This window comes from Ascaphus truei, chromosome 2 (assembly GCF_040206685.1).
Source record: "Ascaphus truei isolate aAscTru1 chromosome 2, aAscTru1.hap1, whole genome shotgun sequence".
Taxonomy (NCBI): domain Eukaryota; kingdom Metazoa; phylum Chordata; class Amphibia; order Anura; family Ascaphidae; genus Ascaphus; species Ascaphus truei.
Window position 1 is genome coordinate 390883466 of NC_134484.1, and position 20401 is coordinate 390903866.

Sequence of the window (20401 nt, forward strand, 5' to 3'; positions counted from 1 at the left end):
TGTCGTGGGAGAGGGGGTTTGGCCCGGTATTAAAGGTGTTACACCTTTGTTTACTTTTTACAAGGCACTAATTTAACCACTTCACTTAAGCCACTATTGGCAACCCACTTGAATAAGATACCAGAGGGGTTCTCCTTGTGACCTAAATGCCCCTTCCATATGAACTGCAATATGACTGAATTTATTTTTTGGCCACCCCTGCCCTCACCTGGGAGGCAAGGGGTTAACTGGAATGATGTCCAGAACTGTGTTTATGCCCCTGCTTCAGCACCAAATGTATATCCCCTTGTGAATGTGTATTTTCCCCATCTCAGTGTTTACACCAACACTTACACTGGGATCCAGTCGGGAGGGAAAGGGTTCATGTTAATTTTGTGTTTATGCCCTTTGTCCCTTTTCCCGCCTTTGCAGGCTCCATTTTGCAGTCTCTCCATAGGTCGCCATTACAGCCCCATGTAACCCTATGGAGATTCCGGCGATTTGGGCCCGATATCGTAGAAGACCTGCAGGTGGCGCCAAAGAGGAGGAGTGGTGTTCCCAATTGAAAGTCAATGGAGCTATGTATTTCAATGTGGATTCCTCGACTCAGACCTCCAGGAACGGGTTGACAGCCATCCAAACCACAGACCGCAAAAGCGGAAACTTTGTCTTGAAAAGAGCTTTGATCAATCCCCGGTCAAGTTCAGGTTCAATTGGCGTGGGAAACTTAGGTTCTAGGGCACCCCGGAATAAAATTATTTTTGCCCCTAGATCCTAGGAAACCCCTTACTCGACCCCAACCGGGTCCGACAATCAATGACCCCGGTAAAGGGTCGCGCTCGTTACGAGGGTCGCACCATTGACTCTAATGGCGGAGGTAGAAGCCGCGAGGTGAAAACGGCTAAGACAGAATGAGCAGAAACATGAAACCGATAACTCCGGTTCTGTTCAGCCTAGAGGGCTGAGATTTGGTCAGCATGTAGTCATAGTTCCGGCATGACTGCATGGCAAATACCGACCCTCTCGGAGTAACAGGATGGAGTCAGAGTAATGATAAAATTTGGGTTTCTGCCATTGACTTGCATAGCAGAAAAAAGCCACTTTTGTAAATGTGCTTTTAAAACTGTATTTGTGTAACTCCGTGTTACGCCGGTGCTGCCTGCAGACCAGACCCATCCCCTGAGCTGAAGGGGGAAGTGGTAATACACGCACCCGCAGCAAAGGGAGCGTGTCCGGAGTGTGGTATAAAGTGTTGCCAGGCCAGGTGTAGTAAGGTAGACAATACTTGCCGGTACCGGTTGTAGAGATAGAGTGATGAATGCCTTGCCGAGGTCAGGGAGTGGAGAGTGGAGATAGGTCGTAGTCCAAGCCGTGTTCAAGGGGTTACCAGAGTGAGCGTTGTCCAAGGAGTGCCGAGATGGAGAGCCAAAGGGGGTAGTCGTACAAGCCACGTCAGAACCTGTGAAAACACTGAGAGAATCCCGAAGTACTTCCATACAGAGACTATGTCGAGCAAAGACTGAGAGCAGAGAGGAGTTAGATAAAGCAGGAAGGTCCAATTAGGAACAGAGGCGGGACAGGAAGAGCTACAGGGAGACACTGCAGATTGGTGCAGGCATAACAGGCCTAGTGAGTCTTGTTGGTAATCTGAGTATGCTCGTGCAGTGTGCGGGGGCGGGGGCGGAGCCTGAGGTCCGGGGGACGGGAAGAAGAGTGTGCAGACTGAGCGTGCTCCGTAACTCGTGTACGCGCGTGAACCAAGCCAGTGGATGGTGCAGGTATGCGTGCAGTAGGGCGTGGGCGCGCGGGGCACTGTACAGAGGAATCGCCGAGGGGAGTGATCCCGCGACGGCGGCAGGGGCGGGGAGCCGTGGAGGCCGGTAAGGCAGGATTGTTTTGGGTGTCCAGGGGCTCCCTGCGGGGAGGGAGTGCTCTGTGTGAAGAGCGTGAAGAATGCCGATTCCTGACAGTACCCCCCTCTTCAGGAACGGCATCAGGACGGTCCAAGAACGGTATCTCTGGAAACTTTTTCCTGAAGGACTTAAGAAGGGCCGGGGCATGAATGTCCTTTGAAGGTACCCAGGATCTCTCTTCAGGGCCAAAACGCTTCCACTGCACCAAGAACTGGAGCTGACCCCTGGATAGGCGAGAATCCAAAAGAGAGTGAACCTCGTATTCCTCGTTATTTTGTACAGTAATGGGATCCGGTTTACGAGTCTGATCCGGAAAGAAGTGACTGGAAATAAATGGTTTTAAGAGGGACACATGAAAGACATTGGAAATCTTCATACTGGGTGGTAGTTGGAGCCGGAATGCCACGGGATTGATTTGTTCACAAATAGGGAAGGGACCCAGGAACTTAGGTGCCAGTTTAGGAGATGGTACCTTGAGGTGGATATTCTTAGAGGAGAGCCATACCAAATCCCCTGGTTTGTAACTGGGCGCCGAACGACGACGATCGGCCTGTAGTTTCGACCTGCGGGAGGAGTTGAGAAGGCTAGACTGAATCCTGGACCATGTGGTTTGGAGGGAAGAAATGCGTTCATCTACGACTGGTACTCCAGAAGGAATATTGGGGATGGGAAGACAGGGAGGGTGGAACCCATAATTTATAAAGAAGGGCGACTCCCGGGTTGACTCGTTTTTGGCAGAATTGACGGCATACTCTGCCCAAGAGAGGAGTTGAGCCCAATCATCCTGGAAATCGGATATGAAACATCTCAGGTACTTCTCCAGGGATTGATTGATTCTCTCCGTTTGTCCATTGGACTGAGGATGATAGGCGGAAGAGAAAGAAGAAGAGATACCCAATCTCTTCATGAAAGCTCTCCAAAATTTGGATACAAACTGAGAACCTCTGTCAGAAACAATGGACGAAGGGATCCCGTGAATCCGGAAAATCTGCTCCGTAAAGATATCAGCAAGGGCGGTGGAGGTGGGTAATCCTTTAAGTGGAATGAAATGGGACATCTTTGAGAACCTGTCCACGACCACCAAGATAGTGTTCATTCCTCTGGACCTGGGCAACTCCACGATGAAGTCCATCGAAATGTGGGACCTGGGGCGGTCGGGAACTGGAAGGGGTAACAGAAAACCCTGAGGCTTTTGACGGAGAGTCTTGCTTTGAGCGCACGTGGTACAGGCGCGGGTAAACTCCAGAATATCTTGAGACATCCTTGGCCACCAGAAATTCGAATGAGATCAGTAGTCTTCTTAAAACCTGGATGACCTGCAGATTTAGAGGTTTGACCCCAAGACAGGACCTCTGGAACAAATTTGGAAGGTACAAAGAGTTTGTTGTCGGGAACGACCAAGTCCTTGGGAATGCGTCTCTGGGAGTGCAAAATCTTGTCAAGATTCTTAAAAGAAGACGTGGCGAGAATCCTCTCATGCGGAAGGATAGTCTCCAAAGATTCCTCTGGCCTCTCTTCAGAAGAATGTATTCAGGAGAGTGCGTCTGCCTTAACGTTCTTGGTCCCGGGGATATAGGAAAGGTGAAAATCGAATCGGGAAAAAAAAAGTGCCCAACGAGCCTGTCGTAGACCAAGGCGTTCTCTATGTAAAGAAGGTTCTTGTGGTCCGTGAGAATAGTAAACGGCTCTTTCGACCCCTCCAGCAGGTGTCTCCACTCTTGAAGAGCCATCTTCACGGCCAGAAGTTCCCTGTTACCCACGTCATAGTTCCTCTCGGCAGACGAGAATTTCTTGGAAAAATATGCACAGGGATGTAACTTATCTTGGGGCGTGGGTCTCTGAGAAAGAACGGCACCAGCGCCGCAATCAGAAGCGATGATGGAGAATAGGTGCGGATATAAAGGCTTCCTTGAGTGTCTCGAAGGCGGAGATGGCCTCGGATGACCAAGCAGAAGGATAAGCTCCTTTTTTGGTGAGCACAGTAAGGGGTGCCACAATGGTGGAAAAACTCTGTATAAACTTACAATAATAATTAGCGAACCCTAAAAAACGTTGTATGGCCTTGAGAGAGTTGGGTCTTGGCCATTCAGTGACTGCTTGAAGTTTACCGGAGTCCATCATAAACCCCTCATCGGAAATGATGTACCCCAGGAACGGAGTAGAGGTCTGATGAAAGGTGCACTTCTCCAGTTTGGCGTACAAATGGTGTTCCCGGAGACGGGAAAGGACGTAGGAGGTGTGGCGTATATGGTCCTAGAGATCTTTGGAAAAAATCAGGATATCATCCAAGTATATAATAACAAAAATATTGAGTACCTTACGAAAGACGTCGTTGATGAAATCTTGGAAGACAGCGGGAGCATTACATAAGCCGAAAGGCATTACCAGATATTTGTAGTGTCCACTATGCGTGTTGAAGGCCGTCTTCCATTCATCCCCCTTCCTGATGCGCACCAGGTTATAGGCACCACGCAGATCCAACTTGGAAAAAATCTTGGCCCCCTGTAATTTATCGAACAGTTCGGTAATAAGGGGATGGTGGTAACGATTTTTAATAGTTATCTGGTTTAAACCCCTGTAGTCGATGCAAGGCCTCAACGACCCGTCCTTTTTCTTGACGAAGAAAAACCCAGCCCCTGCTGGGGAATTGGAGTGACGAATAAAGCCTTTCTTGAGATTCTCCTGGATATATTCATCCATAGCGTGAGATTCTGGTAACGACAAGGGGTAGGTCTTGGACTTGGGTAGGGAGTAACCAGGAACTAGATTGATCGGACAATCGTAAGTCCTGTGTGGCGGCAAGAGGTCTGACTGTACCTTATTGAAAACATCCCGGAATTGATGGTAAACGGAAGGTAGAATAACTTCGGGAACAGAGGTATTGGCCAGCAGTTGATGAGTCTCGCCTGACCTCAGCCTCCAGGAAATGGGAGCAGAGGAAGTCCAGTCAATGAGAGGATTGTTAAGCTGTAGCCAAGGAAGACCAAGGATGATGGGTATCACAGGAGCGTGAATGGCATCGAGAACTAAGGTCTCCTTGTGCAGATGTGAAGACAGAAGCAAGGGAGCCGTCTCCAAGGAGATGTGGGCCGGGGTAAGAGGACGTCCATCGATACCGACGAGTGCGATGGGAACCTTCTTTCTCACGAGTGGTATGCGGTTTACCCTGGCGAATTCAAGATCCACGAAGTTTCCTCCAGCTCCTGAGTCAATGAAAGCGGCGGTAGAAGTCTTGAACTTATCGCCTGAAAGGAAGACTGGAAATGTGAGTTTCTTAGGGAGTTCATTTTTATGAAGGGGACGTGGAGACATTACAACCAGAGAGAGCCCCTCTGTACTCACTGGGTGTTCCCGTTTCCCGGACACAGTGGACACTCCCGAACCAGATGTTCCATGGATCCGCAGTAGAAACACAATCCCCCGGCATGGCGGAACTGCCGTATCGGTGTGCGAATGCGTTGAACCCCCAGTTGCATTGGCTCTGGCAACTCCAGTGCAGGACGAAGAGGTGTGGTGGCACTTGGGGGAGCAGGAGTGCTGCTGAGAGTACTGGAGAACAGAACTTGAAAGTTATGGAAGCGAGTGCGCTGACACTCTGACCGGCGTACCTGGATGCGTTGATCCACTCGGACGGCCAAATCAATCAGGACCTCCAGTTGATCCGGCCTGGATTGGCGAGAGAGTTTGTCCTTGATGGGATCTGCCAGGCATTGCCAGAATACGGAGACGAGAGCTTCTTGTCCCCAGTTAGTCTCGGCTGCTAGAGTCCGGAATTCCACAGCATACTGTGTCACCATCCGCCGTCCCTGAGTGATTTGGAGGAGAGAAACAGATGCCATCTCCCGACGAGCGGGGGAATCGAATACTCGTTGGAACTCGGCTTTAAATGCCGGGTAATCTTGGGTAAGGTCAGAACTTTGCTCCCAAACCGGGGAAGCCCAAGCCAGGGCGCTGCCAGTGAGGAAGTTATAAATGTAGGCTACCTTCTTGCGATCAGTATTGTAGAGATGGGGAGCCATTTCAAACTGCACCTCACAGGAAACCCCTACAATCTTGCGGTTCACCTGCATAAGCCTTGGGGGAGGAATCCTTACATCCGAGCTGCTAACTGCGCTTGCGGAGTGGGGGCTTACATCTGGCAAGGTCGCGGTCGGTACTCGGTCTGAGAGTACTGCGACCTGGCACGTAAGGACCACAATTTGACCCGCCATGGCCTGGTTTTGTTGAAGCAGATTGGAGAGAAACTGTTGAAGTTCGGTCTGGTCTGCGTCTTGTGGGCTCGACATAATGTTACGCCGGTGCTGCCCGCAGACCAGACCCGTCCCCTGAGCTGAAGGGGGAAGTGGTAATACATGCACCCGCAGCAAAGGGAGCGTGTCCGGAGTGTGGTATAAAGTGTTGCCAGGCCAGGTGTAGTAAGGTAGACAATACTTGCCGGTACCGGTTGTAGAGATAGAGTGATGAATGCCTTGCCGAGGTCAGGGAGTGGAGAGTGGAGATAGGTCGTAGTCCAAGCCGTGTTCAAGGGGTTACCAGAGTGAGCGTTGTCCAAGGAGTGCCGAGATCGAGAGCCAAAGGGGGTAGTCTTCAAGCCGCGTCAGAACCTGTGAAAACACTGAAAGAATCCAGAAGTACTTCCATACAGAGACTATGTCGAGCAAAGACTGAGAGCAGAGAGGAGCTAGATAAAGCAGGAAGGTCCAATTAGGAACGGAGGCGGGACAGGAAGAGCTACAGGGAGACAATGCAGATTGGTGCAGGCATAACAGGCCAGTTGAGTCTTGTTGGTAACCTGAGTATGCTCGTGCAGTGTGCGGGGGCGGAGCCTGAGTTCCGGGGGACGAGAAGAAGAGTTTGCAGACTGATCGTGCTCCGTAACTCATGTACGCGCGTGAACCGAGCTAGTGGATGGTGCAAGTGTGCGTGCAGGAGGGCGTGGCCGCGCGTGGCGCTGTACAGAGGAATCGCCGAGGGGAGTGATCCCGTGACGGCGGCAGGGGCGGGGAGCCATGGAGGCCGGTAAGGCAGGATTGTTTTGTGTGTCCAGGGGCTCCCTGCGGGGAGGGAGTGCTCTGTGTGAGGAGCGTGGAGAACGCCGATTCCTGACACTCCGGTCTGGTGGGTCGCAGCGAGCTGAAACTTGGCCACCATGGAGAGTCCCCTCCGGCATGAGGGTCTGGCAAGTTTCAACCCGCTCGGCCCAGCCGAACGGATTATTTTAATATGTTTAGATATTAAGAAATGTACTGTATTTTGGGCTGGTATAAAAGCACTCGAAAGATACTGGCTCTGCTATATGTTAATGCTCAGGGGGCGACTAGTTGTCTACAACAGACCCCCTAATCAAAGGCTTCACCACTCTGATTGTGTACACTAGGACAGAGAAAAGCAGAGCTTGAGTGGTCAGTAAGTGTTGTAATTCACACTTACAGACCAAGGATTTCCTGACCAAATACATGTCTGGTAGACTGTAAGGTGCCATTCTTTTAGTGTGGGGCTAGTGAAATGAGACCCCAGGTGGAAAATGTGTGCATGTGCCAACTAGTTGGGGGCAAGGTCCAACAATGCTTCCCACATTTGCTGGCACAGAGGGATTGGGTGCCGGTAATTGTTAACCTGGCACCCAATGTTACGGTATAGGGCTGGAATCCCATATAAACCAGTGTAAGCCCTATACCCAGTGTCTTCGTTACTACATCTACTTGTTACCTGATGCCTGAATGAATTGCCAATCCAGATCCTGATTGCTTCATTGTCCAAACCCTAAGTGTTATATTCTGTATGTTATTTGTGCAATCTTGTGTGTTCACTTTCTTTAAGGAATAAACTATATTTATTATATCTAAGTCGTGTTCAATTCAGATTTTGTGTATATTATAACCCTTCACAAGTTACTGTGACACCCACCCAGTCACCAAGTCACCCAGTCACCCACCCAGTCAGTCCTCACCCACCCAGTCACTCAGTCAAGTGTCACTGCGTCAAACCCAGTCACTCAGTCACCCACCCACCCTGTCACTCAGTCACCCATCCACCCACCCAACCACTCAGTCACTCACTCTCTCACCCACCCAGTCACTCACTCTCTCACCCACCCAGTCACTCACTCTCTCACCCACCCAGTCACTCACTCTCTCACCCACCCAGTCACTCTCTCTCACCCACCCAGTCACTCTCTCTCTCACCCACCCAGTCACTCACTCTCACCCACTCTCACCCACTCACTCACCCACCCTGTCACTCACCCACCCTGTCACTCACTCACCCACCCAATCACTCACTCACCCACCCAGTCACTCACCCACCCAGAAAGGCAGTCACCTGTCTTTTGTTGAAAATACAAAAATAAACAGGTTGCATTGTAATGTTTTTTTCTGTATCACAATAAAAAAACAGTTAAGTAAAAGCTGTGCGCTAAAATTTTTTTTTTCGTGGTAGGTGCGCTATGAGTTCGGGGGTGCTATGGGTTCGGGGGGGGGCGGCACTATGGGTTTGGGGGGGGGCTTGCTCCTTTCATGTGTCCCGGGCCCCATGATTTCTGTTGGCGGCCATGAGTATCATATTCTCCATTATAATGTAAAATAAAACTGTAATTATAAATGCTGAATTTCGATTCATACTAATGCACAATATTATTTTTGGAAAGTTCATTGTGGTTGGAGAGGGGCAAGGCTGCAAGGCTGCAAGGTTTACCTAGGGCGCCCAATACCTTTGCACTGGCCCTGCTCATAGCTTTCATAAAATAAGAGACTATATATACAACTGTGATACATTGAGTGCTTAAATAACAAAACACAAGAGGGTTATTACTTAGAACTTTGCCTTTCAAAACATTTGTCATATCCATGTTAGTTGTTAACAATTCTATTGATGCTTGTTTTTTACATTTGCATTTTTCAGGAAATGCATAGAAATGGATGGCAAAGAATGATTAAACAATTAGTACCTTAAAAAGTTCAAAATTAAACAAACTGCAAGAACTATACACAAGTCTATTTTGTAATAAAGCTATTGTCTCTGATCAAAACCAGCCCATTGCCATCCTGTAATATTAGAGTATGTAAAATTACTACAAATAGTTGGTTATCTTCTAATAATCATTTGTTTATGGATTATATGATCTGATGAGGTATTAGGTGTGGATAAACAAACTACAGTCTCAAAAGCGAGCACACGGAAGAACAGCTGGCTTTTCTGAAGGGGATGTGGAACCACCCTTGTTTCTTTAACAATTTCATGTGTATTTGCTAAAAGAGGCCACAGCTGCCTTATTTGAGGGTAGCATATAATCATAAAATATATGTACTGACTCTAAGCCACCAGGCTTTGTCCCATTGAATATAACATAAGCGATGGAAGAAATTATGATCACAAGCAGTATGCAGCACAAAACTCAGCTGGGTGACTTGACCTTTCTTGTGGTTTTACTGTTACTCAAACTACCTACATGAAAATCAATGCATTACTATACCACCCACTCTTTTAAGGATGAATCAGTGTCATAAGACAATAAACAAGGCATATAAGCATAACCAAAACCAGATAACAACTAAATAAATTTATGTATATTAACGAAAAGGAGACACTTTTAAAAAAGTGGATATAACTCTGGCCTCCGCTAGGGAGGTAGGGAAGAGCTAGAACGACTCCGGCTACCCTTGGCCTGTAGTGGCAGTCCAGGGACCATCTACAGTGAGAGCTGATCTAAAGAGACTGTATCCGGCAGAAGACTGCTGAGTAGCTGTTGTATTACTGCAAAGTGTGTAGTAATAAACCGTTCCTGTTTGCAATATACCTCCGGCCTGGTGTGTGATCTAACAGGGAGAGAGGTACAAGTTCTACCATGGGAGATCATCTCCATATTCCTGGAGCCTACGGCAGATGGAGGCGCTGTACTGCTAAGTAGTATCTGGGGTATGGAACACAGAAGCCTGTTCCTGTGTCCCAAAGTCATCGCGGATGACTCAGCCCTCTTGTTACCAGCAGGTAACACCACATACACATAGTAATGGCCCCTATCTGCGATTGGGGGGGGGGGGGAGGGAACACTGTTACATATATAACATGCAAGGGATGTTACTGAATGATATTACCTTTATAAGTTCGTGTGGCTCGCTTCCTTCTTCCACAACTATCAGCTGAGATCTTCCATTTCTCTCATTGTCACGAATTCCAATAGCAACTTGTGCGGCCTTGAAGCGCTCATACTTGTTGCATGTTGAACCACACCACTGGTAAATCTCCTGAAAGGCACAAAGAGAAACATAACATTACAGAAGCTTCTTTAAAAGGTGCAGACCACTGTCCTATAAGTTTTCTGCTACAGCCTAACTCCTATTATTCAAATGACGCTTACAATGTATTTGTACAGGATGTCTTCTACAGCCATGCTTAACGATTCCCTCCCTATGCAGGGCAGAACTAATCTACACAGAAGACAGATAGACACTGCGGTTGAGGAATTCTACTCTCCCAGATGTTGTTCACTCACCATAGCAAAGGAGCAAGACTTTTAGTAGCACATAAATGGTTTATAAATTGATACAAAGTTTTAGCTCAAAGTTGCTTTCCTCTGCAAATGCTCAAGCTTGAGTGATGCTTGTGATGTGACCACTTTGATGAAGTTATTTATAGATCTCAGACGATGATAAAAAGAAACACTATAACCACACACCTGCTATCTATTTTCAACAATTTTCTACAAAGTTGTTCTTGGCAAAACTAATTCAAAAGAATATCATGAATTAGAAGCCCACAGAAAACACTGATCTGGCAATGTAGTAAACTGGTGAATTGACTTAACAAGAAACATATGTATGGGATTTACATCTAATAAGCACCAGTCTATTAAATGAAGAATTTGGCAATTAAAGAGACATATCATTTAAAGCTGCAGACCAAGCAATATCCTACATGGTTTTTTTTAATTTAAATAAATCAGTTCTGTACTATGAGAAAATACTTGTAGCATTCTTTTTTTAAAACAACTGACTGACATTTTTTTATGTATTATAATGTAACAAGCACTTTTTGTTTCTATAGCAACCATTTACAAAGTCACATCTCGTTCCTCTTCTGAAACAGGCTCGGACACACCCATTTTTGAGTCCTGCACTCTCTCTAGCAATGTACCAATTGTATCTAGTGACTGCCTGGTCACGATCTTCCCCACAGAACTTTGCATCTTTGGTCCTCTTCTGCTTCACGGACAGCCATTTAGTGAACCCCCGATCCGAATCTTCGCTGATCGATTGGCAACTTAGCTAACTACTTATTATTGTGTGGATTGTATTGATGCACATATTACAGGAGGAAAAATATAAAATAAAAACCGGAAGCTTGGACTTCTGCTTTAAGAGGTAACAGGGAATATTTCACGGATGCAGTTTAGAGAACCACAAGGTTTTGTTTCCCTTCCTTTTAATACAATATTCCCCCTATTCCAGTTCCTATCTTTCTCTTGGGGAAGAGCATGTTGTTGAAAGTTGCTACGTGAATCATTCACAGAAATGGCTTTTATTAAATGTAAAACAGGCCACTTGGCAAAAGCTGACAGAATCTTCCTGACAACATTGTTCAGCATGCGATGATGGCAGCCCCCACAACTAATGTATAGGTTTACTAGAGAAGCATTTATACTAACGTTTCTGGGCAAAAACCTGTTCTGCTCTATGCTAGAAACCCCACAGAAAATGCTATTGAACACCCAAAATGTATCTTTTTTTTGGCTGCCAGTCTGGAATCCCATCCTCTGCCTCCAGGAAGAATTTTCTCTTTCAGGAGTCACCATGAAAAAATGATGTTGCTTTGGACCACTCTGTAATGTATACTTGGTCTGTACAATGAGCATCAGTGTCAATTAAGAATATTTTAACATTGCAGACCTAAAACCACTAAACATCAAAATTCAAGCAGTAATGGTTCATGTATATTCAGCAAATATGCCAAAAAGGTGCTTTATGTTACATATCTTTATAACATCTGTCAGAAATGGAAATCTTACCAATAAAAAGGAACATTGATTAATGATTACATTTCCTAATCTTCACTTCCACATATATCAGAAACAACAACAAGGGAATTTAAAAAAAGACAGTGAGCCTGGTGAGATACTGTAGCATTTGCAATTACAGACACTAAAAACATCATACTCATATAATTATTAATTTTATTTATTACTATGACCTACTCCTTTCCTTGAACTCTCAAGTAGTAAAATCTAATACCAGATTTGTTTCCTAACATTTTTGCCTCTATAGATTTTGTAACATATATGCTATTTACAGAAATTGTGAAAAGTAAAAGGAGAAATCGAAGCCGGGGTGTTTTTTTTCCTTTCATTTTTTAAATACAGGATGAAGCACGGGGTCTCCGTAGCAAAACCCCATTAATTTCAGCTCCAGTGACCCCCTGCTTACGGAGATACTTACCTGCGAAGGGGGGCTGGTATCTCTCTGCAGTTCCCTGCAGTTTAAAGCCCCACGGTCACGAGCCAATAGGAAGCCACACCGGATGACATCATGGCTTCCAATTGGCCCGCAGGGCCATGAGCTTTGCAAAGCAGCCATATAGGGAACTCTGGAGTGGCTACCGGCAGCCACTATAGAGGTAAGTACCTCCGGAAGCACGGGGTCCTGGAGCTGAAATGAATGGGTTTCAGCTATGGAGACACCCTGCTTCATCCTGTAAAACAGCTTGGATTGCCTCTTTAACAAACATATTTTAATGGAGAAAAATGTAAGACAACTGTGAAAATGAACCATTTTCAACAATGTTTACAAAGAAATTGCATGGTTACACTGTTTTTCTTTGTCTACAATAGTATTCAGGTAATTATTTTTATAGGCTAATAATTAAATCCATTTTCAAGTCATTGGCTTTGCCCCCACTTTGAAATAATATCCTTTGCAATTAGTATTTTTTTTAATATTTATTACTTCAGTATTTAGGACTTCACCCATTTCAACAGCAAAGTAATTTCCCATCACTTTTCCCTAGCAATGTATTGCTTGCACCACTAGGACTGGGGAGGTTGGAGTAAAGCACATAATGGTGCATATTTACTTAGTGGTACTATGCCACACCACTCATTCTGGTAACGGAACACCTCTTATGGTTCATTCACTTCTATGGTGTCTTCCAGAGTGGCAAAGTGTCTTATGGCATAGCACCGCTATGGTTCATAATTTTTTTTAGTAGCCACATTTGTGTTGAATAAATATGAATTCTTAGCAAAATATGAAACCCTTTCATTGTATCAGCATTAAAGCTGTATACTGCAGAGATTGAACATGAAATCAAATAGGTACATTTTTAAATGTGAACAAAAACATCTAGGACAGGATGTGCTATTAGTCCATGTAAAAATGTAAGTGTAATTATGTTGTCAAATAAAAGAGTCCATACCCTGGAATGAATGGGGGGGGGGGGGGATGGGGTTGTTGCAAAGACACCTTTTGATACACGGCATAACTGCAAAAATACAAGTCAAGCAAGCCAAAGAAAACGTTCTTTTAAACGAAACTTCGGCAGACGATTTCTTGGCAATGAAATGTTTTTAATCCTAAAATAGAGCAGCCATGTGTGTCTTGGGAATAGAGCTATATTAATGTAGAATGCTATATTTAATAGGAGTTATGACTTACAGTATGACCTGCTTGGTCACTTTGACTTTCTATATATAACATTTTACACAAACTCAAAACATCGTACTCACTGGGAACAAACGCTGTGCCTATAACATCTAACATGTCAAACAATTATATTTCAGAAATGCAATGATAGGATATGTATGTTTTATTCCTTTATTATGAAGTATGGGTGCAGAAATACATTTATATTTACTTCCCCATAATGTGATTTGTAGTATTGCTGTCTATATATTTTTGTTGTTTTTAACCTCTATTGAAAAGCCAGTGCCAAAGTATGAAAGAAGGCAAGGATGGGTTAATGAAGTGGCATAGGGTTTGCACAGGAGTTATGTAGTGTAGCAAAGAGAATAAGCCAACCTCTGAGAATGACCATCCTCCATTAATGTAGTGTTTTTGAGTGTAAACTAATAATGTCCGAACAAATTAAAGCTATAGATGAGCCTAGAGATAAAGAAAGGAATGTAGCAGGATCTGTAAATATAGGTGTGGTTGCTAACCCCAGCTATGTAGAAGTTCAAGTTAGTATAATATTATAACATGTTTTAGAACTTCATAACGTACATGCGAACCTCTTAGAAGTCCGTGACTCCCGTGCTGTACAAACTATGTGTCATATACAGTATATGTAGTTATTGTCTTTGTAACCATAATGGGGGCATGACATAAGCCCGAATACTTGACCGAAGTTTAACCGATTTACAGTATGGGTGAGTGAAGCAGGTGTACGGAGCTGTGAAAGACACTCATGGCTTTTATATCTCTGCTAATGATTCTATTGAAAACTGTAGTCATTTTACAAACGTACATTAGGACTTTGTTAAACCCATTCTAGAACTGAACAAATTAATGAGTAATATTTTCAAAAGTTTCAGTGAAAGCAAGTCTTATCTTGCTGTCTTGTCCAGGTCTACAATGCATGGTGACACATAAATTGACGCAAGAAAATAGAAATGAAGAATGAACCGGTGCGTGTCAATGCACAATAAAAAAATGGCAATGGTAGCTGTCAGTAATGTTTGTATGTCAGATACAGTCATGCTAATAGGAATAAATAGAGGCAGAGTTGCAGCGATGTGCACGATGCACATAAGAAAAGACACACAGCGTGAATAACTTGATCGTTATCACCTCTCAGTAGTGCAACCAGCGGGGTGCAAGGGTGCATTTGCATCCCCCAAAAATTGTTATCGCACTTCGAGACCCCACTCTCCTCTCCCACGGCAATGAACCCGATTGCTGTGGTAAAAAGCGGGGCCTCTAAGAGCGACGCTGCATCATCATGACATTGCGACACCACATGGCAACGCACTGCCATGACAACGCACTGTCAAGCATTGCTGTGTGATGTCGCAACATGACGGTGTGTTGTCAAGGCAACACATCACTAAGTCATGACGCCGCAACTGCACCTCCCAATCAGATTTTCTGATTGTGCCCCTGTCTTCTCCCCTCCTTCACCTCTGTGCTGTGTCAGGTTCAGATCGCTTCACTTCACTTTAGACTGTCTTAGGCCATGCTTATAGAGCTGGCGACGGTGACGCGACCAATGACGTCACCCGTCGCCACCAGCGAAAGTTGAAATTTGAATTGAAGCGACTGTCGCCAGCGACGTCACCAGAGGGGGTGGACCACGGTCTCTCGTTTAGAGACAGTCACATGTGGCAACTGTCTCTAAAAAATCAAATAGACCCGGCTTCCAAATATTCAGACGCTCCGGAGTCAATTGATTTGTTTTGGAGCGACGTTGCGTCGCCGTCGCAAGGCACTATAAGCGCAGCCTAAGAAAGCACACCAGGGTCGCAGCAAAGACAGCAGCCCTTGGTGTCAGTGATTTGCGCCGTTCGCTGAAGCTCCTGATGTTACTGCTTCCCTGATGCTGGACTTGGGTAAAATATGAAAGATGTATAATAAAGCCTGGCCACCTTCACACATTACCCTCCTCTCACAGCTCTCTCTCTACACACTACCACTTCCTTGCCAATTTCAAATATCAAGCAGGTCTCAAACACACCATTCTTCTCTCCCCTGTATCTTATATTTCCACAATCCCTTCCTTATAGATTGTAAGTTCCTTAACTACTGCAGCAATGTATGTTACTGTTTGATATTTTTATTGTTGTCTTCTGAGCCCATTGTACTGTGCTGTGGAATGTGTTGCTGCGTTAGAAGTAAATGATAAAAATAATATGAAAGGGATTTGTAATACAATAATTTGAATATCTGCATTAAAAATGTTGTAGAAACGGCGTCAAAATCATACGCCACGGTTTTCCTGAGCAAATCGTACAAAATCTCTTCATTTTGTTAGCGCATACTTAGAAGTGAATATATTTCTACGTATCAAAAAAATTAATTATTGACCCGCAGCACAGATGTTTCATTACATACTTAAAAATAAATGCAAAATATTCACATTTTGCATGTGATTAAATATATGAATATTTAATCAATAAATATAAAACTAAAATTGACATTAAACACCCGTTATTCCTTTTATCAACCTTTAGTGAACTAGGCCTACAGTATGTGTAATATTTAATAAGTCACACAATGACCTTTATAAATACCACACAATTTTATTAAGGTTTGTGCTACTTTGTACCATTCAATTCTTGATGCAAAATAAATGTTAAAATATCATGTTAGTACATAGACCCTGTACGTACAGATGTAGCAGGCGTTACTGTGCACACTGGCGCACCTATCTTTCGAGCATTGCTAATCACTTCACAATGGTGTTGGCTCATGGTTGCGCATTGTGCGTTTCCTGCTGCAACGCGATAGAGGGAGCAGTATCTGCTGCTACATCTGTAGAACTATTAATTTATCTCAGTGCATCGCATGACTTGTTTGTCGTGCTTCTTTCCTAATATTAACCACATTAGTGGAAACCACTGCCTCTTGCAGTCACTGTGACCATAGAGGAAGTGAAACATTATTTTCAGAACTTCTGTTGTGAAACCATCATATAAAGTATGATAATTACACAAATTGTTGAATATTTTCGCCTAAATGCAAGTGCAAAAATGTAATCCAATGTATCTGTGTATATATTTATGTAGCAACAAAAATGTATGCACACAACTGTGTATTGTTCATGCGTTCATTTTTTGTTACATACTGTACAATGTTGGAATTGGGGCTAACTAAACAACTTTTTCATATTCCATAGTTACATAGCAGATGGGGTTGAAAAAAGACATATGTCCATCAAGTTCAACCTGTGTTAAATTTAGGTTGCAGATACTTATCCTACAGTTTATTTGTATTTACAGTATTAGACAATATTTTAAGATAATGAAACATAATGTGGTGGTTCATATAGGTTTTGATGGTTAAATTACCATTGTATACTGTTTTGCAAGCTGAAAAAAAAAAAAAAAAAAAAGTACTTAATGTACGCGTGAAAATCTTGATGCACACTGGCCCCTAAACTGCATGCTAATAAATACTGCAGCATATTTTTCAGTAGACTTGACAGTACTTACAATAGTGTTTGACAACATTTCCCTATGCCTCAGGACCCAAAGCTTAAATTATAAACTACTGTAAATGGTTTCATGTAAAATGGATATGAAGTAAAGAGTGACACACTGTGTTCATTTGCATGTGATAACCCAGAATCCCAGGCTGCCGTGGAAGCACTGTTTACTAAGTGATAATGGGAAAAGACAGGATTGTAGACCTGTCTGAGACATGTGAATGTACTCACAAGTGGTATTTGTATTTACTGTACACTGTACAGTGCAGGGCTGTCACTTTTTTATACCCACCATAATGTTTTTAACATCTGGTTAAAACTAAAGGGGCAAACACATTTCCACAACATTCTTTGAGCAGCTGTGTTCAATTATGTGTTAAATATATAAAAAATATTTGTTATGTAAAGTTCCATATGCACCGACTACTCTTGCATGCACATAGAAAGATGATAGCAGACAATTCAGACACAGGGCCTCATGCAGAGAACAGCGCTAATAGCAATCTCGCCATTTTCCGGTGAAAATCGCGCTAAAAACAGGCGAAAATGGCGAGATTTGAAAAAAGCGCCATTTTTTTTTTCTTGAAATTCGCCGCGCGGCTGGAGAGTTTCTAATCTCTCCAGTTTTTTTTTCTGCCGTATGCAGAGAGCCGCGATCGCCATCTAGTGGCTGTTCGCGCCAAAAAAATGGCGCGATTTTCAACATTTTTCCTCTCCACCAAGCAGCTGGCGCTCCGCGGCCGGTGGAGGGGAAAAAAAAAAAACGCGATTTTTTCCCCACTAGTTTCAACAGCGCTTATAGCGCTGGTTGAAACTCTCCATATGCAGAAAGGCTTGTAAATGCAGTTTTCTGCCCTTTCTGCATATGGAGGAAAAAACTCTCCAAAAAAGCTAAAAATTTCCCCCTCTCCAATTCTAAAATTCGCTGCTCTCTGCATGAGGCCCTATGTGCTAATCATGTTTAATTAAAGGCTCCCTCTTTGCTTTAAACTATGAACAGTGAAGAATCATATCAAATTACCTTACCCAGGCTTTACAGAGTGAACCAATATTTACACAAGGATGTTTCTTTTTTTAAGGTGTTGTTTTGTTTTGTTGAATTAATCTCTTCATACAAGATATATATTATTTAATTTAAATAAGCCGATGAGAAGAATGTATGAGTTGTCAAAATTTCCTTTTAATCATTTTTTTACCATCATTTTGCATATTCATGACTATAAGAGAAGTGTGCAGAGGTATATTTAATGGAGAACGATTAGGGTGAAATTAAATCCCGGCTTTATTACGCCTTTAACAAGGCAAAACATTAAAAATAAACCAAAAAAAGGCCTACTGCACTTTGAAGAATATCTAAACATTTTCTCCAGCCCTCTCCAACTTGGTGGGTAGCTAAGCTGAATTCCACCCCAAACAGTGGTGCAACAGGAAGCAACAGTGTTACTTCCCCCCTCCCCTCCTATGGGAGATTTGCCCTGCTACCGGTGTATGGTGGTGTGCTTTACCTGTTGGCTCACAGGACGGCTAAGGTTCCACGATGGTGTCGGGACACCAGTACAGGCTTTTGATATAGAGGCTTTAGTTCGGTCTCTGCAGTGCTAGCGCCTTCATCCACCACAGGCGGCAGGAGTACTGGAGGCAATCCCTATGGTAGAATTCTTCCATACTCCCCCTGATTGATTGCAGATGAATCGTACAGTGAATACTTCTTTCTCTCTCTCGGGTCCCAGGCCTCTGGAGGGTCCCTGTGTCAGATCTTGTTTTAGGCCTTATTCACAGTCCTCTAGTGGGACTGATCATATAGTACCACGCCAGAGGGCGAGACACACACACAGAGTACTCACTCCATTGCTAGAGTACTCAGGACTGACTACCTTTAGAGCTGCCTCTTCCTTAATGCAGAAAGGGAGGGCACAAGGTCTGCACCCACCATTAGGCAACACACAGACCAAGTCCCACCTCCACTCATGGCACTCAAGGAAGCTGTATGGGGAGGGGTTAACCCAAGATGGGCCTAACACTGCCAGGATCTACCAGGACTTATGAGTTATGGTGGGCAGAAGAGTAGACAGAACCAGCCATGGCTTCACATATATACACACAACAGTCCAACAAGAAATTATTTTATCTGTTACTGTTGTTGGAGCTGTAGGGGAAGGCCTCTCTGCTCTCCTAGGTCAGCACCCTTGTGTGCTATGGAAATGCCTGTGTCCAGGTATAGAGGTCTTGTCCACTTGTCTTGCTGTCAGCATACAGTCCTTCTGTGTGCATCAAGACATCATCTTTTCCTCAGGCCAGCACAGTTGTGGGCTAAGGAAAATCTCTGCAGTCCTCCTTCTCCTTATGTCAGCCCAAATGTGAGCTAAGGAATCTCTCTCCTGTGTCTCACATGAGGCTTTTTACAGTGCTCTCATTAGTCGAGGTGGAGAATAGTTAATTGAGTGGCTGCAATTAACTATCTTTCTGCTGGATTCTCAAAGCTCTGAGGCTGGTTTATTTAAACAGGGATAAGTCCCTGTTACAGTGACTTTTCAAATAAGTGCCTATTGCTCAGGAATACAGCATTTTCAAAACATTACATACAAAATTTTGCTACTTTCACCAGAATTTTGCGAATTTTGCGAATTTTGCAGTATGTAAAGCGTCATGTGAACAGATGACATTTGCTAGAGTTGTGCGAATGACTTAGAATTTACTACACACATTTGTTTTGTGCACAAATATCAACAAATGTCCCCTTGATTTGCAAACTTCCATGAAAAAGAATCTCTAGAATGTATACCTATTAGTAAATAAATTATGAAAACAATATTCTAGAAACATAATTATTTGTTGAAAAAAACCAAAGATTATGTAGGTGTATATTTATGATAGAGGTAAAGGTAGTAAGAGGAGGGCACAAACGGGCTTATGCAAATAAGTTTAATTGCCACTATTAGACGGTTCAGTTGATCCACACAACTGTTATCAAGGTTAAGGCAATACAGTGAAAGAAACAGACATACAGTGGCAAGAAAACTTTTGTGAACCCCAATGATAATTACGGAAATTCCATAGTTTTTCCATGATAATCTACTTGAATCCAAATAGTATTTTCTTACATTTTCTATACGGTTTATATTATGCAATTCCGTGTCTTTTGAAACAAAATGATGTATGAATTATACTAACAATAGTCTGAGGAACCTGACGAAGCATTACTGCGAAACGCGTAGTTCCCTGCCGGAGCCCATTGAGTGAAGGACCCAGCCAGCCTGCTGACATCCGGGAAGATCTCTTCTTCCGGTCCCGCCGTCGGACGCAATCGCGAGAGTTTCACTGGAGAGAAGGATACCACCGGATGGATCGGGCTGATGCTGGGCTGTTTTAAACTGTAT

General features: G+C 44.0%; 1 protein-coding gene across 1 annotated transcript in view; it reads right to left on the reverse strand.

The window, feature by feature from the left end:
• Window positions 1–20401, reverse strand: part of SCIN (scinderin) — a 136772-nt gene that overhangs the window by 65142 nt on the left and 51229 nt on the right. The window contains 1 exon segment of the mRNA XM_075587231.1: window positions 9986–10135. Within this exon segment, the coding sequence (XP_075443346.1) occupies window positions 9986–10135 (150 nt within the window).